Source organism: Bubalus bubalis, chromosome 10 (assembly GCF_019923935.1).
Source record: "Bubalus bubalis isolate 160015118507 breed Murrah chromosome 10, NDDB_SH_1, whole genome shotgun sequence".
NCBI lineage: Eukaryota > Metazoa > Chordata > Mammalia > Artiodactyla > Bovidae > Bubalus > Bubalus bubalis.
Genome location: NC_059166.1, coordinates 62,311,323 through 62,334,718, shown reverse-complemented (window position 1 = coordinate 62,334,718; position 23,396 = coordinate 62,311,323). Strand labels below are relative to the sequence as shown.

At 37.8% G+C, this 23,396-nt stretch overlaps 2 protein-coding genes across 2 annotated transcripts in view; one reads left to right on the top strand and one right to left on the bottom strand.

Annotated features, from left to right (window-relative positions):
* The window catches only part of SNX3 (sorting nexin 3), a 49,559-nt gene that overhangs the window by 23,072 nt on the left and 3,091 nt on the right, over positions 1-23,396 (top strand). The window contains exon 2 of the mRNA XM_006075349.4: positions 15,409-15,504. Within this exon, the coding sequence (XP_006075411.1) occupies positions 15,409-15,504 (96 nt within the window). The remainder of the gene's footprint in view (positions 1-15,408; positions 15,505-23,396) is intronic.
* The window catches only part of NR2E1 (nuclear receptor subfamily 2 group E member 1), a 49,949-nt gene continuing 40,773 nt past the window's right edge, over positions 14,221-23,396 (bottom strand). Inside the window, exons 9-10 of the transcript XR_006542421.1 lie at positions 15,939-16,090; positions 14,221-14,568 (exon numbers count right to left, since the gene is read on the bottom strand). The gene's annotated coding sequence lies outside the window, so the exon portion shown is untranslated. The remainder of the gene's footprint in view (positions 14,569-15,938; positions 16,091-23,396) is intronic.

The window sequence follows — 23,396 nt, the reverse complement described above, 5'->3', positions numbered from 1 at the left end:
ATTTATAGTCCCCACTCACTATTACAGGTTTTTTCCCCCCTTAGTTTGGCATTTTAATTTTTATTTTATATTGTAATATAGTTGATTTACAATGTTGTATTAGTTCATATTATGTTTTAATGTTAATTTATGGGTGCTCAGAAGCACTTTTTGTTGTTGTTCAGTCACTCAGTCATGTCCAACTTTTTGTGACCCCATGGACTGTAGCACAACAGGCTTCCCTGTCCTTCAGCATCTCCTGGAGCTTGCTCAACTCATGTCCAGTGAGTTGGTGATGCCATCCAACCATCTCATCCTCTGTTGTCCCCTTATCCTCCTGCTGTCAATCTTTCCCAGTACCAGGGTCTTGTCTTTTCTTTTTTAAATTTATTTTTTAATTGAAGGATAATGACTTTACAGAATTTTGTTGTTTTCTGTCAAACCTCAGCATAAATCAGCCATAGGTATACTTATATGCCCTCCCTCTTGAACCTCCCTCCCATCTCCCTCCCCATCCCACCCCTCTAGGATGATACAGAGTCCCTGTTTGAGTTTCCTGAGCCATACAGCAAATTCCCATTGTCTTATCTGTTTTACATACGGTAATGTAAGTTTCCATGTTACTCTCTCCATACATCTCACCCTCTCCTCCCCTGTCCCCATGTCCATAAGTCTGTTCTCTATGTCTGTTTGTCCACTGCTGCCCTGCAAATAAATTCTTTGGTACCATCTTTCTAGGTGCCATATGTATGCGTTAGTATACGATATAAACTTATCTTTCTCTTTCTGAGTTACTTCACTCTATATAATAGGCTCTAGGTTCATCCACCTCATTAGAACTGACTCACATGTGTTCCTTTTTATGGCTGAGTAATAGTCCACTGTGTATATGTACCACAATTTCTTTATCCTTTCATCTGTTGAACTATGAACTATTGTAAATAGTTCAGCGTTAGGGTCTTTTCTAATGAGTGAGTTCTTCACATCAGGTAGCCTAAGTATTGGAGCTTCAGCCTCAGTGTCAGTCCTTCTAGTGAATATTCAGGATTGATTTCCTTTTGGGTTGACTGGTTTGATCCCATTATAGTCCAAGGCACTCTCAAGAGTCTTCTAACACCACAGTTCAAAAGCATCAATTCTTCAGTGCTCAGCCTTCTTTATAGTCCAATTCTCCCATCCATACATGACTGCGAAGCATCATAGCTTTGACTAGACAGACCTTTGTCCGCAAAGTAATGTTTCTGCTTTTTAATATGCTGTCTAGGTTGGTCATAGCTTTTCTTCCAGGGACCAAGCATCTTTTAATTTCACAGCTGCAGTCACCATCTGCAGTGATTTTGGAGCCCAAGGAAATAAAGTCTGTCACTATTTTCCACGAAGTGATGGGTTCAGATGCTGTGATCTTTGTTTTTTTGAATGTTGAATTTTAAGCCAGCTTTCACTCGCCTCTTTCACCTTCATCAGGAGGCTCTTTAGTTCCTCTTCGCTTTCTGGCATAAGGGTCATGTTAACTGCATATCTGAGGTTATTGATATTTCTCCCAACAATCTTGATTCCAGCTTGTGCTTCTTTCAGCCCAGCATTTCACATGATGTACTCTGCATAGAAGTTAAATAAGCAGGGTGACAATATAGCAGTCCGTTGTTCCGTGTCCAGTTCTAACTGTTGCTTCTTGACCTGCATACAGGTTTCACAGGAGGCAGGTAAGGTGGTCTGGCATTCCCATCTCTTGAAGAACTTTCCACAGTTTATTGTGATCCACACAATCATAGGCTTTAGCATAGTCAATGAAGCAGAAGTAGATGTTTTTCTGGAGTTCTCTTGCTTTTTCTGTGATCCAGCAGATGTTGGCAATTTCATCTCTGGTTCCTTTGCCTTTTCTAAATCCAGCCTGAACATCTGGAAGTTCTCCGTTCACATACTATTGAAGCCTAGCTTGGAGGATTTTGAGCATTACTTTGCTAGCATGTAAAATGAAGCACTTTTTATACAATGCTTAAATATTTTTAAAAGCCTCTTAACCAGGTATTACTTAGCTCCTTGCACAGTACTTGTTGAAATATTTATCTCTTTGCCTACTAATAGACATGTGACCCTGAACAAGTTTCATAACTCCTCTTTTTAAGTCCTCTTTTTAAGTTTATTCAGCCATGAAGTGAAACACCAAAGGATTAAATGTGACACGTGAAATAGTATTTGCACTACACTAAGTAGTGATGATATGTGTGAAGTAGTAATAGTTCCTGTTTAATTGAGCTAAGTGGCAGTATCTTCTTTTTAAAGATGCTGCTGCTGCTGCTAAGTCACTTCAGTTGTGTCTGACTCTGTGTGACCCCATGGACTGCAGCCTACCAGGCTCCTCCATCCATAGGATTTTCCAGGCAAGAGTACTGGAGTGGGTTACCATTGCCTTCTCTGAAAGATGCTGCACCTCAGATTTATAGGAGGAAAGGAACTTAACATGGTCACATGTTCATACTGTTGAGTTTCAGACGCGGGCTTGAGCCCTGGTCTGCTTGATTAATTTATCTGGTTTTGGGTGTGGTGTTTTGTTTTGTTATTTTGGCTGCTTCCGAGAATCAGAAATTGTGTTACAAATTTGTGATTAGCTTCTATTAAGTCTACAGTCATACAAAGGAAATAACGATTGCATGTGTATTCATATATATGTGCTTCCATTTGGTTCCCCCAGCGTGTATCATGTCAGGAACTTCCACAACAAAAAGTATCACAACAGTTATTTAGACTTTAAGTCTTTGAGATAACAACCTTAATGACTCTAGCCTTGAATACCTTAAGTGAATGGGAAAAACCGGGGACCTTACACTTTTCATCCACATCTAAACTTGAAAACTTCTGTTATGTAATAATATAAGCAGTCATGAAAGTATAGATAGAAAAAGTTTCTATTAGCTTTAAGGCCTTTAAGCCTAACAGGGTGTACATACATGTCTTTAGCATAATAGTGTACTCCCCAGATTGAATACTGTCTTAACAGAAACTCCCCCATGGTATCTACTCTTCTTAATGTCTACCTCTTAACCCTGACTTATCTTTCTCTGTATAAAATCTGCTAAGTCAGGGACCATGTCCATATATTTAGTCAACATTCATAATTCTCAGTAAATGCTTTGTATTCTTTGTACTTATTAGCATTCAAGGTAACATCAGTTTAATGATTTATGAGACTTCATAGTCATAATTAATATTTATAAATGTCATGACTTAAAATATATTTGCCATACTTTCAAGTAGGGTTTGGAGGTTAAAGGTGAAAGATCTGGAATGATTTCCTTGTTTTGGAAACTTTACAACACAGCTTGGAGGAGAGGTCAAGGAATGGAAACTGTATGAAGAAAAGGGTACTCTGAAATGAACCTAAATTATAAGGAAAAGAACCAGAATGCCCTGCTCTCCAGTGCTACCTGAGAAACACTGATTACACCTAACAGTTAACAAGGATCTGTTGGCCAGAAATTTTTTAAAATTGTACCAACGTAATTATTAATGTATTGAAACTTCCGATGACAGGTTACAAATTCTTTTGTGACTGTACTCTTAGCTGTGGTTTATTATGAGGATTCTTCAGTTCAGTTGCTCAGTCGTGTCCGACTCTTTGGCGACTCCATGAATCTCAGCACGCCAGGCCTCCCTGTCCATCACCAACTCCCGGAGTTCACTCAAACTCATGTCCATCGAGTCTGTGATGCCATCCAGCCATCTCATCCTCTGTCGTCCCCTTCTCCTCCTGCCCCCAATCCCTCCCAGCATCAGGGTCTTTTCCAGTGAGTCAACTCAAGTATTGGAGTTTCAGCTTTAGCATCAGTCCTTCCAAAGAACACCCAGGACTGATCTCCTTTAGGATGGACTGGGATTCTCAAGAGTCTTCTCCAACATCACAGTTCAAAAGCATCAGTTCTTTGGTGCTCAGCTTTCTTCACAGTCCCAACTCTCACATCCATACATGACCACTGGAAAAGCCATAGCCTTGACTAGACGGACCTTTGTTGGCAAAGTAATGTCTCTGCTTTTGAATATGCTATCTAGGCTGGTCATAACTTTCCTTCCAAGGAGTAAGCATCTTTTAATTTAATGGCTGCAATCACTATCTGCAGTGATTATTCTTAGTTACTTACTATTTCTAATAAAAAGATCTTGCATTGATGATTTGAGTACTTTCAGGTTATTAGAACAATAATCACTCTGTGGGGCCTTATGAAGGGAATAAAATACTGTAACGGCACTGCTGTCAGTTTGTAAATGTAAAACACATGTGTGTATAGTGTTTAGTATCATTGTCTAGTTGCTCTTATTACAACTAATTACCCTCCTCTGAATAGAGGAGAAAGGAGTCTATTACTATGGGGATCATTCATGTCATAGAGAATTAGGACTCATTAAATACCCTTTTACATTTTTTAAAATAGTTTTCCAGGTAATTTTTCGAAGAAACACCTCAGCTTCATTTTTTATAAGTGGCAGACTCTTTTGTACTATCTGTTCCTAGAAGTTTATCAAATTACTGTAGAGAAAGCAACTCAATCTTAAATTACAACTGTTATTTTAGAATGTTGCCTTGGGAAATCTTTAGGTTCAGCTCATTGGATCAGCTTAAGTTATGGAGGAACACTTTCTTTGTTGAATAATCCACAATCAGTGGATTTTCTGGAAACTTTAGCTACTCAGAAAATAGTCAAGAACTGATAAGCAAAAAAGTATAAACAGCAAAGAGTTTTTTAAAAATTAAAGTCTATTCACTTTTTAGGTATCACATGGTTTTGTATGTGAAATACTATGCTCTCTCTCTCTTCATGTTTAGCATGATTCTGCCAAAGTCAGGTTACTGAATCAGTTATCTGTTGCTTTGTAATAAAAACTGTGAAAAGTTGATGTCTTAAAACAACATTCATTTTATCACGGTTCTACAGTTTTGTCAGACCTTAAAAGGAATAGCTCATCTCTGTTCTTGATATCCGCTGGAACAGCTTGATTGGGGCTGGAGGATTTATTTCTAAGATGACTCAAGTCATTTGACTAGCTGGCACGTTGTTGCTGGCTACCATTTGGGAGATAAGCTGAGGCTATTGATCAAGTCCTGAGTTTTCTTCCATGTGATAGTTAGATTTCTAATAGAAAAATTGTGGCTGGGTTCCAAGAGACAGTATCTTTATGAAGACGTAGTCCAAGAGGATGAGTCTTGCTGTAATTAATAAATATTTGCTAATAGTCCATTGACCAGGGGCAGTCACATGGCCAAGGTGATATGGGAAGGAAATGGCAATTCACTCCAGTATTCTTGCCTGGAAAACCCCATGGACGGAGGGGCCTGGCAGGCTACCATCCATGGGGTCGCAAGAGTCAGACATGACTTAACTACTTCACCACCACCACAGGAAGATATGGAGGATACAGAAAGAAAGATACCAAGAGGCATTGTTTATTGTAAGCCACCAAAGTAATAGCTTACTCCAGTTGTATACCTTCTCTGTCTATAGCAAAGTAGCCTCTCTGAAGGACATTTGGAAACCTTAACATTCATAGCTTTTGACCCAGTAATTTTACCCTTAGGGGTTTGTTCTAAGGAAAGTGTCAGTTCTCTCGATCTGTACTAAAGCTTCATCTAGCTTTCACCCAGTACATTTTACCCCGGGGTCGGATAACTGGTTGATGCTGGAGTTGGGATTTAAAACCAGGTTGTCTGGTTCCAGAGCTGTGTGCTTTAACCATGTCCTATATCTCTCAGGTAGATGATCAGATCAGATCAGTCGCTCAGTCGTGTCCGACTCTTTGCGACCCCATGAATCGCAGCACGCCAGGCCTCCCTGTCCATCACCAACTCCCGGAGTTCACCGAGACTCACGTCCATCGAGTCAGTGATGCCGTCCAGCCATCTCATCCTCTGTCGTCCCCTTCTCCTCCTGCCCCCAATCCCTCCCAGCATCAGAGTCTTTTCCAATGAGTCAACTCTTTGCATGAGGTGGCCAAAGTACTGGAGTTTCAGCTTTAGCATCATTCCAAAGAAATCCCAGGGCTGATCTCCTTCAGAATGGACTGGTTGGATCTCCTTGCAGTCCAAGGGACTCGCAAGAGTCTTCTCCAACACCACAGTTCAAAAGCATCAATTCTTCGGCGCTCCGCCTTCTTCACAGTCCAATTCTCACATCCATACATGACCACAGGAAAAACCATAGCCTTGACTAGACAAACCTTTGTCTTTTTTGCTTTTGAATATGCTATCTAGGTTGGTCATAACTTTTCTTCCAAGGAGTAAGCGTCTTTTAATTTCATGGCTGCAGTCACTATCTGCAGTGATTTTGGAGCCCAGAAAAATGAAGTCTGACACTGTTTCCACTGTTTCCCCATCTATTTCCCATGAAGTGGTGGGACCGGATGCCATGATCTTCGTTTTCTGAATGTTGAGCTTTAAGCCAACTTTTTCACTCTCCACTTTCACTTTCATCAAGAGGCTTTTGAGTTCCTCTTCACTTTCTGCCATAAGGGTGGTATCATCTGCATATCTGAGGTTATTGATATTTCTCCTGGCAATCTTGAATCTGGCTTGTGCTTCTTCCAGTCCAGTGTTTCTCATGATGTACTCTGCATATAAGTTAAATAAACAGGGTGACAATATACAGCCTTGATAAACTCCTTTTCCTATTTGGAACCAGTCTGTTGTTCCATGTCCAGTTCTAACTATTGCTTCCTGACCTGCATACAAATTTCTCAAGAGGCAGATCAGGTGGTCTGGTATTCCCATCTCTTGAAGAATTTTCCACAGTTTATTGTGATCCACACAGTCAAAGGCTTTGGCATAGTCAATAAAGCAGAAATAGATGTTTTTCTGGAAGTCTCTTGCTTTTTCTATGATCCAGCGGATGTTGGCAATTTGATCTCTGGTTCCTCTTCCTTTTCTGAAACCAGCTTGAACATCAGGAAGTTCACGGTTCACATATTGCTGAAGCCTGGCTTGGAGAATTTTGAGCATTACTTTACTAGCTAGATGATAACTTTACTAGCTAGATGATATATGTATACAATCATGTTAATAATATCAAATGAGAAGCTAGTATTTTTAATAAGAATAAAATCTGTTTATATAAAATCTGAAAGGATATTCAGTTGTCCCTTAAACAACATGGGTTTGAACTGCATGGGTCCTCTTATTTATGGATTTTTTTCAATAGTAAATACTACAGGACTACACATTCCATGGTCAGTTGAATCTGTGGATGCAGAACTACAAATATGTAGGAACCATGTATACAGAGGACCAGCTATAAATTATACTTGGATTTTCAACTCTCAGGAGGGTCGGTGTCCCAAACCTCCAGCATTGTTCAAGGGTCAGTCATGTATTAGAATGACATATCTGCAAATGAGCATGTACCACTGTTCTTTTTCTTTTATTGGTATGGATACTTCCTATGAGCCTGCCATGCAAACTTAACCTAATACATTCATCTGTATATGCTTTATGTCTGTTTCATTTCTACCCTGATTACTTTAGTGTGGGTTTCCACCCTTTCATCTAAACAGTAATAAGTCTACAATGAATTATAACTGATAAAGGTTTTAAGTCTTGGAAGATTACTTTGCTCTCCTCTATCCAACCCCCCAGTTTTATGCTGTAAATATCTCTTAAGGAGGATTTTTTTTTAGATCTCTGTAATCCATATGTGCCTGGTAATGCATACATAGAAGTTTAGAATACACTTAACTGAAAAGGGCTTATTTCGTTTTTATTTATTATATTTACTTTTGGCTGTGCTAGGTCTTCGTAGTTGTGCAGGCTTTCTGTAGGTGTGGTGAGCAGGGGCTTTGTTTTGCTGTGTGGGCTCCTCACTGCTGTGGCTTCTCACTGTGGAGCACGGGCTCCAGGGTACCCAGGCTTCAGTAGTTGTGGTGCAAGGCCTTACTTGCCTTGTGGCATGTGGAAGCTTCCTGGATCAAACCCTGTCCCTTGCATTGCCAGGTGGATTCTCGACCACCAGACCACCAGGGAAGTCCAGAGCTTCTTAACTAATATTCTTTCACTGATTTCTACATTATAGTTTTATTTTTGGTGACTTTGCAGCCCATTTCCATTGTTGTCATAGTGTCAGTTCCAAATCCTTGAGGATGTAAAGTATTGCCCGTATCTGTCCTGGCTAAACTAGAATCACTGGGAGTCATACAGATTCCTAAGCACTCAGTATTCTGTTTCACTTTTAATAAGTCTAGGGCAGTGGTTCTTGACCATGGTTGTATCTTAGAATCACCTAAAAATACTGATGTTTGGAGTCCAACCTATACTAATTTGAATGAGAGTCTCTAGATGAGGGCATTTAAGAGTGTGGGGATGGGAGTGTGTTTAAAACCTCTTGAAGTAATTCTTACAATTAGGCAAGTTGGAAAGAGATGGAAAATAATTTTGCACTTTAAAAATTGTTCAAAATAGGTCTTACGCTAATAATAGGCAGTTTTCTTTCAGCAGAAGCTTGTAGGATTATGTAAGTGTTCAAGAACAAATTTTCCTTTACAGTAGAATTATTACTGCACAATTTCATTAAAGGTTGCTCATTGAAGATCTTGCTTGAGCTCACAAATAAATCTTGTCATTCACAAATGAATATGGACAAAGTAGAAGACATATATGAAATTACTTGGTTTATACATTAAACTAGTCTCAATAATGTCTTCTCTACTGTTTCAGAAATTACACCATAAAGGATACTTCTTTTGAAATAACAGGAAATCGTATCACTGGAAGGCCACGTCCTTATTTAAAAAAAAGAAACTAAACACAATACCTTGGCTTAATGACAATCTACATTTCAAAGGTTCTCCAGACTAAAAGCTTATTCTTTGCTTAAATGACTTCTCCCAAGCCATATTTAGAGTTCATCTAGGTTATAAACCATATCTCCAGTTATTCATGCTGTTCCAGATTGGGTAAAACAAGTATCAAAAGTACTGAAGGGCGAGGTAATAGCTTAAGCACTTCTCAGCTTATCCTTTATCTCTAGATGTAGATATTTGAAGAAATACAGCCTTTTAATGAGAACTGAAGTGAGGCATCCATTTACATCTCTTAGGATTGGTTGAATAGAGTATGGCCTATTGAGTATACTTTTGATGTCGTTGCCAGTCTCTTTTTTCAAATGTACACATGACACTATCTGAAGAAATGCTAGAAACACCTCGTAAACATTTTTCGAATATCTATTGTTAAGCTATATTCAGGTGACCACATTTTGAGGCTTGGTTTTCTGCTTGGCTATCGGTGATAATCAGGTTACGTATCGGGTATCTGTGAACTGCTGACTTTGATAGGTCAGCCTCTGTAAGTGTGTAAGACCTAGCTTTTTGGAGACCAGTAATGTGGCCATTTCCTCTGTTTGAACGTGAAGGGAGCACTTGTTTTAGAGCTCTGTACCATGGTTTCGAAATCTGTTCTGTAATGTATAATGTCCATTTGAATTCCTGATGGTTTTACCCTATGTGGTTAGTAATACCTTGTGGGAAATGACTAGTAGTTTCTCTTTTATATAAATAGCAGTTTAAGAGTATCAGGCATAGAGGCATCTCTCATAACATTTTATCCCTTTGGAGTTTTGTTTTTGGTATGTTATTAGGAAAAGTACAACAGAATAATTTTGAACAGCGTTGTGTGTGTTAGTATGTGTTAGTCACTCAGTGGGGCTGACTCTTTGTGACTGCATGGACTATAGCCCTCCAGGCTCCTCTGTCTGTGGAGGTCTCCAGAAAGAATACCGGAGTGGGTAGTCATTCCCTTCTCCAGGGGATCTTCCTGACTGAGGGATTGAACCCAGGTCTCCTGCATTGCAGGTGGATTCTTTACCTTCTGAGCCACCAGGGAAGCCCTGAATAGGGTTACTCTTGTACTTTCCTAGTTTTCTGAATGTCCCAGGTTTCTTATATAATGATTAGTCCATCACCTTTTCATAAGCTACACAGAAGCTTGAGAATTGCCCTGAATTTTGCATAGGATAAGTAACAAATATCTATGGCTTCATTCTAGCCAAGTAGACTATAAGTCTTAATTTTTCTGAGTCAACAAATTGCAAACATAATGTACTTACACATCTGTGTGTTCACACTGTATCTAGCAGAATGAGGTTTTCCTGCAGTAAGCCAGTCTCTGTCCTGATGGTTAAAGTCAGGCAGATAACTTCCCCTGAAAGTGAATCTCTAAGAATTCATTCTGTGCTTTGCCCGTTCCATAGGTTTTAAATTTAGCTGGGTAAATTCCAAATGGCACTAAATTATTTTATGAAAAGTAAGTGCAAGGGAAAAAAAACCTCAATATAAGAGGGAAAAAACCTCAATGTAAGAGGAAAAAAAGTAACTTTACATGGGAGAGATCTAACTGACCTCACCTTCACCAAGTGATCAAACAGCAGGACAAGCTGACACTGTGTTCTTTCTGATGTGGGGTACTGAAAAGGCTTCAAATTCCTGCCAATAGGAACATTCCTGACAAAGATGAACGATATGGAACTCATCATGAGGAAAAGGACAAACTCAGGGGTATGATATCTCTCAAACATCTGGCCTGCACTCTTTAAAATTGTCACTGTCTTAAATGGCGAAAGGGCAGGAGGATTGCTCTAGATTGAAGAAGACTTAAAGAGATAACAAGGCATATATAATACACATAAACTACAGGAATATATATTGTATAGCACAAGGAATACAGCCAGTATTTTATAATGACTTTAAAGGGGTATAATATCTAAAAAATCTTGAATCACTATGTTGTACATAGTTATAATTAAAACTGTGTTATAGTTAGGGCTTTCCAGGTGGCTCAGTGGTAAAGAATCCACCTGCAGTGCAGGAGACATAGGAGATGTAGGTTTGATCCCTGGGTTGGGAAGATCGCTTGGAGAAGGAAATGGCAACCCTGTTTAGTATTCTTGCCTGGGGAATCCCATGGACAGAGCAGCCTGGTGGGCTGTATTTCCTGGGGTCGCAAATGAGTTGGACACGACTTAGTGATTGAGCACACACACATAGTTAAAACCTAGTTAAGACTGTGTTACAGTTTTCCCCAAAAATGTTATTAAATAGTGGTGACATTTAACTAGGATTTGGCTTATAATGATTAACAGAAGAATATTTTTAATGTAGAATAAAATAGTTTTTATAGACTTTATGGATTCCAAGCAGCAAATTTAACTTTTTGGGGGGCAAATGATTATAATTCTCTGCTTTTTAAATGTTAGTTTGGGCCACAGCCCTGACATAACTTTAAATTATTGTTAATTTGCAGTTTCTTATATATATGACAATGGTTAATGTAAATATTTATAGGTACCTCTGTCTTTGCTTTGCCAGACAGTCATAACTCCATGAATGGAATTGAGAAGTCTAAAATGGACCAAGGTTACTCAAACTCACTTTCAGCATTCACTAATATCACATACCTACACAAATAGCTGCCAGTTGTGCTTAGTTTTTGGTTTTTGCCTAATGATTGGCTTTAGTTTTGCCTGTCTTAGGTCCTGTTCCTCATGGCTGAGTTTGACACTTTTACCTCTTAGGTAAAATGACCTATAGATGGAGGAACATAGTAGTTTCTAGTTTATGCTCAGCTTGAGAAACTAGAGCAACTTTTCTTAAAATTCGAGTGTAAGGATGAGAAAATACTAAATCTTGCCTTTTAAGTTTCAAAAGTTTTAGTCATCTTAACATCTTTAAGTCTGATTTACATTTAATTTCAGAATTCACTTATTTCTCTCTGGATAAACCAAAAGCATTTTAAATGATATCCAAAAGAAAAACTTTAAAGAATTTTTGCTATAATTTGCCTCAGTCTGTCTCTTTCCCATACTCTTCAAGCAGATAAAACTTAAAACTAGCTAGAACGAGCCCTTTTTCTTTCTAAGGAATAATTGACATATTAGTTTCAGGTGTACACCATAATGATTTGATATTTGTATACATTGTAAAAATAAGTCAAGTTAATACCTAGCATTATACATAGTTACTAAAAAAAATAAATAATGCTTTTGTGTGTAATAAGAATGAGCAAACTTTTCATGCTGCCCTTTAGTGTATATGTAGCTAACCTGTTGAATTCGTAGTAACTTCTCTGTTTTTTTTTTTTGTTTTTTTTTTAAGATATATTCCTGTTCAGAGATGTTTATTAACTCCTGGTGCTCACAGGGAGATACCTTAGCCAGATATTCAGGCTTTCAGTTGTATTTCCCACCATCTCCTATGGTTTAGAATGTACAAGAATTACTTCCTGAATATGCTGTTTTCTTCTCTGCATGTAGTTCATGGTATTTTCATTACCCTCAACTGTCTTCTTGTAGTGTGCCTGACTCCAGATGTTAAAAGAATACTGACCAGATCAGTTATCAGTTCCTTTATGCTTTTTAAAAAAATTGTACAAATGGTATCACACTATAGATGCTCTTCTGAAACTTGCTATACTTAACACATCTCAAGGAAGCTTCCTGATCAGTCTTTGGCTGAGTTACATTTTGTAAAAGCTGTATAATATTTCATTTTATATTTGTAGCAGTTTAATAAGATTTTCAATTTCTAGGCTTTTTTTTTTTTTTTTTTTTTTTTTTGCTATTATATAAATGATGTTCAAGTGAATTTCTATGCACTGATACCTTTTTGCATATGTGGACATATTCGTAGGATAATTCTTGATGGAATCATTGGCTCAAAAGATAATATGCCTTTAAAAGAGTGATAGATGTCACCAAAACGCCCTTCTTTAAGGTTGTTTCTCTATTAGCAGTAAGCTTTTTAGATGCCTATCTATCTTCACCATCATTGGGTATTAAAATTGAATACCTGCCTGTCTGATAAATGAAAATGGGATCTTACTGTTTTGACTGTCATTTCTTGTGTGAGTGAAGTTGAACGTTATTGACATAGTTTTTCTAAAGTCTGTCAGTTTATTCATCTTTATCTTTCACTAGTTTTTAAGTTCTTTATATTTTAATGAAATTATCTCTTTGTTTTATATTGCAGATATTTGTCTACAGTTTATGTTCTTTCAACTTTGTTTTTGTTTATGGTGTATAGTATTTTTATACTATTTGCTTATAACCAAATATATTACAAGCTTCATAAGGGCCAAGACTGCATCTTACTCATCATTATGTTCCCCATCTTATCTAGCACTATGCCCTTTTGTGGATGTTCTTAAACTTTAATAACAGTTGAATCCTTCCAAAACTGTAGGAGAAAAACATTACTCTTACTCTTTTCTCTTTAGAAAACCAAAATACAATATTTTATAAGGGTTAAATAAGTTGAAAGTTACCAATCATGAGCGTTTGTAATTAAAAGTGATAGTTCAATGGCTTAAACAAAAAAACCTCAGCATCTTTTATTTGTATGCTGATCAATTTGAATTGAAAGTCCTTATGATGATCAAGGAGAAGTTAACAGGCACACTTACCACTCTAAATGTAATGGGCAAATAATAAAATTACTTGATATGACTTTATCAAAACTCTAAAGCAGTCTTCATATAAAGAGAAATAGCCAGCTGAGAAAACTATAGAATTTTCTTAAACTAAGCATGATCCTTTTTTAATATATAATCTTCAGTCTATTACCTAGTCATAGAAAGGAGTGGACTTTTTCTCCCTCCCACTACCCATCTATTAAAGTGAATCAGATATAATCATGATTGTGTCAAAAGTTCAAAAGGGAAAATGGAGGTAAAATGAGCTGAATTGGCATTCTTCCCTCAACATTGTACCTGTAAGCTTGATATGTTGTTTCAGAGATTAACTTTATAGACTTCCGTACCCAGAAGTATGAAAATTCTTAGGGAACTCTTTTCACAAGCTTGATCTTAACATACTGAATAAAGAGAGCAGCTAATCCCTTTTGTAAGGTAATTTGAGAGGAGGGAATTCAAAATGTAAAATCTCACCTGCAGAAAACATGCTATTCTGTAAAGGCCTTTCTATCTTTAGACACTTACAAAGACTTCATATTTTAGTGTGGAAGGGTGAACTTGGTTTAAAAAGCCAATGGGTGAAATTAGAGAGAAATAATCCAGTGCTTTCTTTCTGGGAATTACCATCTTGCTCTCCAGGGGACTTAATTTTATTCCCTGTGGGTAATGAGAATACCCCTCTTGTACAGCAAGCCAGCATCTCTAAATATAAGCTTGACTTTTAGTATAATAAGAGTCTTGTTAGGTGCAATTTTGCTCTTAGTCATTAATACAATGAACAAATGTTGTGGTTACCTGGGAAAGAAAATTCAAGTGCTTTTAAACCTCTTGTGAGATTTGGTTTCATGCTTGAAATCTATACAGTGTTATGCCCAATAGCATCTGTAGAAGATTCCAAGCTATAAGGTGTACAACATGGAGAAGTTAATACATGTTGGAAAAAATTGAAACCACTACAAAACGGGTTTAAGGTCCTGAATAAAAAGCTTTTCTTTTACTAAATGACACTTACTAAGGCATTAAGTTTAACAAGTGATTGGAATTTTCTTAAGGGGAATTTTACGTGATGATGATGATGTCTCTGTTAAGAAGTCAGTCTTTCCTTCCAGTGGCACTTTTTCTTGGCAGCTTTAATACAGTTTGCGGTTCTACAAGTGCAAAGACCGGACAAAGAACAAAATATAATCTGACAGTATATAGTATTAAATAGCATTTTCAGTATATTATGGCATTAATTATGTTAGGTCATTTGCACCAACTTTGTGATATGTGCAATTAAAATCTGTTCTTGATTCTTTAAGTTTAGAATTTGACAGAAGTGGTCTTTCTTGTAAAGAACAGTATTCCATTCTGATGCAACCTTAAAGTACTGGGCATTATGTTTTCAGTTCCTAAAGTTGCCCTCAGTCTGAAAGCTCTGGACCTTATGTGTATGACTCCTGATTTCCTGTTGATAGTAAGAGCACACTGCACTCTTTCCCTGCTGTTTTTTGGCTTTTTTAAGAAGACCATTAAAAATAATCGTCCTTTATTCTTTTCTTTCATTATGAAGCTTCTAATCTAGTCATAATAACAAAATATTTTGTATTTCATTTCAAACTAGTAAAGCTCTGTTTCCCCTGTGAGCATTGTATACTAAACTCTATAGCAATCAGAGCTGGCTTCATCTCACTCCTGACATTTTTACCACTTACTGAAAATAGAAACAATGACCTGTATTTATGTAACTGACCTCAGGAAGAATGACATCCAAAAGCATATGTACAAATGTGCATTTTAAAAAGTGTATTCTGGTATATGTAACATACTTTTTAACAGCTAAGCTTTATTAAAGGTAAAATGTCATCTTAATAACTTTTATGATTTTCTTAAGGTAACTGGGTTTGTCATTTTATCAGTTTGACAACAGATTCCCCCATTCCCCCAGCTTGTTTGAAATCCCTGTAACATGCTTCAATTTAGGAGTGATTTTTTTTTATTTGTTTCAGACAAATCTGCCTATTTTCAAGCTAAAGGAATCTACCGTTAGAAGAAGATACAGTGACTTTGAATGGCTGCGAAGTGAACTAGAAAGAGAGAGCAAGGTAAGAATTATTTGTAGTGTTACCTTAAAGCAAAACATTCCAAATTTTAATGTTTAAGACCTCTTGGGAAAATAATCTTGAATAAAATGAGTAAAAGCAATTTTTCCCCCCAAATAGTTTAATTTCATTTTATTTCCTAGGAGATGGGGAAGTGTGTAGTTTTTCCTTAGAACTCTTCCTTTTCGTGTCTACTTCAGTGGCCCGGAGAGGCCTTTGCTGACTCACACTTACATGACACTTAGAACTTTCTTGCTATTGCTTCCTTCCTTTTTCTCGTCTTCCTGTTCACTTTGTCTTCCCACCCTTGGTAAGTTTCTCTTCTCAGTACATCTGCTATTGCATTGTATTTGCAGCTTTGTTTTTTTTTTAACTGACTCTACATTTTTATCATCATACATTTATATATAACAGAAATATCATAAACCAGCACTTACCTTAATCTGTATGATAGGTGCTAATAATCCTCAGATTCACTTTTTAAATGACGGCCATGATCTACCTTTAGGTTGCTACCTGCAGTTTTAGAACACTGTTACATATCCTGGTAAGAACTGTCTTCTCTTAGAAGAAGATTTGGTGGCTTTGGCTGCAAAATAGAGAAAACAAAGTCTCATTCTAATGTCTCTTACTTGAGCCCTACGTCAGAATGACATACATAGCATGGAGTCTTGCAAAGTACCCTCAGTACGATGAAAAGTACACTCAAAAGACTAGCTTGTGCTTCCTTCTGAAGCATACTAAGATAGAAAAAGAAGGAAATCTTTCCTAACCAGATAAATGTGGCTGGATACAAGAGCAACATATACAAGTCATAGCATTCCATCAAAAATGGAAAAATAGTTTTACTCTAAAGAATATCCAAGTATAAAATGTTTCCAGGTAAAACTGAAAGTATAAGCCCATATAAAGAAAACCTTAAAACTTCTTTGAAAGGCAAAAAGAAGACCTTATAAACAGAAATACTACATTCCTGGTCTGGAATATTCACTTCAGAAGATTCATGGACTCTATAAATATTTGTGAGTTCATTCTATATGTTATGTGAGTAGCAGATAGAGCTGTGAACAAATGAAGGTCCTCACTTTTCTGGCACTTTATTGGGTAAGTCGGGGTGGTGGTGAAAAGGAAACCAGAAAAAAAATAGTAAGATTATATGTCAGGTGGTAATATGCTCTAAAAAAAAGTCTAAGGAAAATAGAGAGTGCTAGTCTCATATAGGATGGTCAAGGGAAGGCCTCACTTAGAGCTGGCATTTTAGCAGTAGACCCAACAGAAATAAGGCAGTATCTCCTAACTTATTTATAAACTTGCGAAATTCTAATAGGAATCTTAATGGAGTTCTTCATAAGCCTGCAGATAAGACTTTTAGTATCAGAGAAAGTGCAAGAATAGCCAAAAATTATTTTTACCAGTGATTTAGCACCTGCAGACATCAGCATATGTTAAGGCTGTAGTAATTAAAACAGTATAGTATTGCTTTGTTGTTGTTGTTCAGTCACCAAGTCATGTCTGACTCTCTGCAACCCCACGAACTGCAGCACGCCAGGCTTCCCTGTCCTTCACTATCTCCCTAAGTTTGCTCAAACTCATGTCCATTGAGTCAGTGATGCCATCCAGCCATCTCATCCTCTGTCCCCTTCTTCTCCTCTTGCCCTGTCTTTCCCAGCATCAGGGTCTTTTCCAGTGAGTTGGCTCTTCTCCAGTGAGTTGGCTTTTCACATCAGGTAGCCAAAGTATTGGAGCTTAAGCTTTGGTATCAGTCCTTCCAGTGAATATTCAGGGTTGATTTCCTTTAGAATTGACTGGTTGGATCTCCTTGTTGTGCAGGGGACTCTCAAGAGTCTTCTTCCAGCACCACAATTTGAAAGCATCAGTTCTTCAGCATTCAGCCTTCTTTATGGTCCAGCTCTCACATCCATACATGACTACTGGAAAAACCATAGTTTTGACTATACGGACCTTTGTTGGCAAAGTATTGCTTTAGGGATGAGCAAATAGATTAGCAGAATGTCAGAGAATTGAGAAGCTAACCATGTGTTTATTGGAAATTTAGTTCATAACAAAAATAACTTTGTCAATTAGTATAGAAAGGAATTTATATTCAGCAAATAGGGTTGAAACATGTGGCTGTTTGGGAATAAAGCTGTATAATTTGCTGTATATAAATTACAGATGGTTTGAATATCTAAATGTACAAAACAAGGAAGTTTTAGGTTACAAAGAAGAAATTTTTTATGACCATAGGGAGAAGTGTCTTTTTCCCCCCACCTTTATTTGAGATATAATTGACAGATAACATTGTATAAGTTTAAGTTGTATAACACAATGATATGATACATGTATATCTTATAAAATGATTACCATAATAAGGTTAGTTAATACATCTATCACGTCATTGTTTTGTTGGTGGTGGTGGTAACATTCAAACTCTGTTTCTGTTAGCAAATTTTAAGACTATAATACAATCTTGTTAACTGTAGTTACAATGCTATAATAGATCTCTAGAAGACCCCCTGGAGAAGGGCATGGCAGCCCACTCCAGTATTCTTGCCTGGAGAATCCCATGGAGAGAGGAGCCTTGTGGGCTATAGTCCATGGGGTCACAGAGTTGGACGTGACTGAAACAACTTAGGACAGCACAGCACACAGATCTCCAGAACTTACTCATTCTTTAACTGAAAGTTTGTACCATTCGACCAATATCTCCCTATTTCCCCTACCCCCCAACCCCTGAAAACCACTAATCTATTAATACTACTCTCTGTTTCTATGAGTTCAACTCTTCTAGATTCCACACAGAAGTGGGATCATATAATATTTGTCTTTTTCTGTCTGATTTATGATAAGAAGTATCTTGATAGGCTTTTGACTTTGCTTAACATAGTACCTGGCCTACTGGAGTGTTTAATAAGCATTCCATAAATGTATATGTCACTTTTTTTCATGACAGCTTTATTGACATAACTCACATGCCATACAATTCACCAATTTTTACATTCATTTGTTTTTGGCCCTGGGTCTTCATTGCAGCGCATAGGTTTCTCTAATTGCAGCGAATGGGGGCTGCTCTTTGTTGCCATGTGTGGGCTTCTCATTGAGGTGGCTTCTCTTGCTGTGGAGCACAGGCTTTAGGCACACGGGCTTCAGTATTCGGCTCTCAGGCTATAGAGGGTGGGCTTAGTCATTGTGGTGCACAGCCTTAGTTGCTCTGCGGCATGTGAAATCTTCCCAGACCAGGGATCGAACCTGTGTCCCCCACACCGGCAGACAGGTTCCTGTCCACTGTGCCACAAAGGAAGTCCACAACTCACCAATTTAAAGTGTATTAATTCTTAATTCTTACCATTAAGTGTAATGGTTCTTAGTATATTCAGAGTTGTGCAAGCATTACTACAGTCAGTTTAGGACATTGTAATCTCTCTCTAAGAGAAACACCATACCCATTAGTAATCATTACTCATTTCTCCTCACCCAGCCTTTCACAACCACTAATTTTCTTTCATTATGGATTTTCCTGTTCTGGGCATTTTGTATAAATAGAAGCATAGAATATGTAGTCTTTTCTGTCTGGCTTTTTTCACTGAGTGTGTTTTCAGGGTTCATCCTGTTGTATTGTTAATCACTACTTCATTTATTTATTCTTTTGTATGGATATATCATTTTTTATTTACACATTTATCATTGGCAGACATTTGAGTTTTTCCTGCTTTCTGACAGATATTGTGAATAATGCTGCTGTGAACATTCATGGACAGGTTTTTGCATGGACATGTGTTTGTATATCTTGGCTATATAACTCTTGTATCTCTTGGGTATGCTCAAAATTCTCCAAGCAGTATGTGAACCGTGAACTTCCAGATGTTCAAGCTAGACGTAGAAAAGGCAGAGGAACCAGAGATCAAATTGCCAACATCCGCTAGATCATCGAAAAAGCAAAAGAGTTCCAGAAAAACATCTACTTCTGTTTTATTGACTACGCCAAAGCCTTTGACTGTGTGGATCACAACAAACTGTGGAAAATTCTTCAAGAGATGGGAATACCAGACCATGTGACCTGCCTCCTGAGAAATCTGTAGGCAGGTCAAGAAGCAATAGTTAGAACTGGACATGGAACAACAGACTGGTTCCAAATCGGGAAAGGAGTACATCAAGGCTGTATATTGTCACCCTGCTTATTTAACTTATATGCAGAGTACATCATGAGAAATGCTGGGCTGGATGAAGCACAAGCTGGAATCAGGATTGCTGGGAGAAATATCAATAACCTTAGATATGCAAATGACACCACCCTTATGGCAGAAACCAAAGAAGAATTAAAGAGCCTCTTGATAAAAGTGAAAGAGAAGAGTGAAAAAGCTGGCTTAAAACGCAACATTCAGAAAACTAAGATCATGGCATCCGGTCCCATCACTTCATGGCAAATAGATGAGGAAACAATGGAAACAGTGAGAGACTATTTTCTTGGGCTCCAAAATCACTGCAGATGGTGACTGCGGCCATAAAATTAAAAGATGCTTGCTCCTTGGAAGAAAAGCTATGACCAGCCTACACAGCATATTAAAAAGCAGAGACATTACTTTACCAACAAAGGTCTAGTCAAAGCTATGGTTTCTCCAGTAGTCATGTATGGATGTGAGACTTGGATTATAAAGAAAGCTGAGCACCAAAGAATTGATGCTTTTGAACTGTGGTGTTTGAGAAGATTCAAGAGTCTCTTGGACTGCAAGGAAATCCAGCCTGTCAATCCTAAAAGAAATCAGTCCTGAATATTCATTGGAAGGACTGATGCTGAAGCTGAAACTCCAATGCTTTGGCCACCTGATGCGAAAAACTGACTCATTACAAAAGACCCTGATGCTGGGAAAGATGGAAGGTGGAGAAGAAGAAGAGATGGTTGGATGGCATCACCGACTCAATGGACATGAGTTTGAGTGAGCTCCTGAAGTTGGTGATGGGCAGGGAAACCTGGTGTGCTTCAGTCCATGGGGTCACAAAGAGTCGGACATGCCTGAGCAACTGAACTGATATACCTAGGAGTGGATTTATGGCCATATGATAACTGTTTAACTTTTTGAGGCATTCCCAGACTGTTTTCCAAAGCAGCTACATTTTCCCGAACAGTGTATTAAGGTTCCACTTTTCTCCATGTCCTCACCAACACTTAGTGTTATTAATTTCTTTATTATAGCTTTCTTAGCATGTATGAAATGGTGTCTCCTTGTGGTTTTCATTTTCCTGATGCCTAATGATGATCATCTTTTCAGGTACTTATGTATCAGCCATTATTTTGGTGGATAAATTTTTTTTTCAGATCCTTTGCCCATTTAATTGAGTTTCTTTTGTTATTGAGTTGTATATAGAATATATTAAAAAGAAGCTCTTAGAAGTCTCTTATTATATTTACAATTTGCAAAAATCTTATCCCATCCTGTGGATTGTTTTCACTTGATGATCTCCTTTGAAGCATAGTACTTCACTTTTAACATTAAATCAGTTTTTTATTTTGGGCATTTAACCTGTGTGAAAGTTGTATTTTCATTAGCGTATTCTTGAAAATAGTCTTGAAGTCGCAAGAATGGACTGCAAGGAGATCAATCCATTAGCGTATTCTTGAAAGTCGCAAGAATGGACTGCAAGGAGATCAATCCATACAATCTTAAGAGAAATCAGCCCTGAATATTCATTAGGACTGATGCCGAAGCTGAAGCTCCAATACTTTTGGCCACCTGATGCGAAGAGCTGACTCATTACAAAAGACCCTGATGCTGGGAAAGATTGAAGGCAGGAGGAAAAGGGGATGACAGAGGATGAGATGGTTGAATCGCATCACCAACTCAATGGACTCATCGAGTCCATTGGACTCAATAGGTTTGAGCAAGCTCCAGGAGATAGTGAAGGACAGGGAGGCCTGGCTTGCTGCAGTCCATGGTATCGCAAAGAGTTGGACACAACTGAGCAACTGAACAACAAAATTGCTAAGAACAGTTAATCAAGTTGTTTTGTTTATATATTACTACTTCTACTTAAGATCTGTCATACTAGATCAGAAAGTTGGTGACATTTATTGTGTTTATTAGTCATTATAGTTTAATTTTTTAGCTTTTATTTCAGTATGTTTTCACTAGATTATGCTGGCCAGGTATCCTCCTGTCCTCATCTTGCCCACATATACATACATATCATCAGACTCCTGACTTTTTAAATTGGTGTGAGAATTCTAAGTAGATCTTTTCAGACTGCTTAAGCAAAAATAGTTTGATGTTGAAGATCTTTGTTAACAAACCACTTATGATTTTTGTAGGTGATTAATCCTGTTGCCTACAGCATCACCATCCAATTCAATGAGTATTTTGAGTATTAGTAAAAGTATGTCTCCATTGATGATAATACACAGTAATCTTTAAATTCCATGCTAAATTCTTCCCTGAATTAACAGTGGTCATTTCTTTAATGCACTAGTTCTAGATTCCTTCTTTTAATAATAGCTTTATAGATATAGATGTTTTTCCCTGCCCATCATATAGCTATTCTGTTGGAGCACAGCTAGTGGTCATAATCCGGTTTTCAGTTGTAGTTACCTGCAGGTTTCAAATCTTCAACTTGACAAATGCTTTTATAATATAAGGGAGAGACTTAAGATTGGTAAAGCAAACTTATGATGACAAATCTTTAGATGTCTTAATCACTGGCACCTGGGAAGAGGAGATCTAGGAAGGAATTACAGAGTTTATGTAGGGCATTGGTTTTGTGTTTCTTTTTTACTCTTTGTTTTTTGTGCATGTGTAAGAAGTTGTGTAATTTTTCCCTTTTTTACCTTGTTGAATTATTGTTTTAGGATAGAAACTCTTCATCAAGGGTTTTAGATTTTACCTCTTAGAATATGTATAATTTTATTACTGGTGTTTACTGTTTATATTTTTTCTTGTGTGAATTGTTTGCCTACACCTTTTCTCTGTTTTAATGTAAGATAAGGATTCACCTAAGTGGTTAGTCATTTAACAGATATTTGAACTTCTCTGTATGCCCAGCTTTCCTTAAAATAACCATAAGAAGCCTGAGACAAGGGTCCGTGATTTGAAGGCATTAATACGATAGATTGGTGGCTCTCCAGGAGGGGTAGTTTTGTCCCCCAGGAAGACATTTGACAGTGTCTGGAGACCACTGTGATTGTCACACCTATCTGTGTGGAGTGCCTACTGGTGACAATCGAGTGGGTAGAGGTCCGGGATGCTGTTGAATAGGTATTATACAGTGTACAAGAAACCCTTCCCCCCAGTACATTATCTAGTTCAACATGTTAATAGTGCCATGGTTGAGAAATTCTGGGATAGAGAACCTGACGAACCTATGAAATAAATAGCTAGGTACTATTTAATTCAGGGGCATCCCAGGTGACTCAGTGATAAAGAATCCGCCTGCCAAGCAGGACACACAGGTTCAATCCTTGGGTTGGGAAGATCCCCCAGAGAAGGAAATGGCAACCCAGTCCAGTATTCTTACCTCGGAAATCCCACAGACAGAGGAGGGTTACCATCCATGGAGTTGCAAAGTGTCAGACACAACTTAGTGACTAAAGAAACAGCAGCAGCATTTAAACAAATATTTGAGATCCAGATAATTTCTAGAAGAGGGAGATCAGTCATAAGTTGTCCCTAAAGGAAAGCTAGACTTTGACAGGGAAAATTTGGGATGTTCTTTTATTGTAGAAGAAGAAATGACAGGTCTTTGGGGAAAGGTAGGATAATGGGTTTGGGAGAAAGTTGATTGTTTCTTAGCCTAGTAATGCTGCTGCTAAGTCGCTTCAGTCGTGTCTGACTCTGTGCCACCCCATAGACGGCAGCCCACCAGGCTCCTCCATCCCTGGGATTCTCCAGGCAAGAACACTGGAGTAG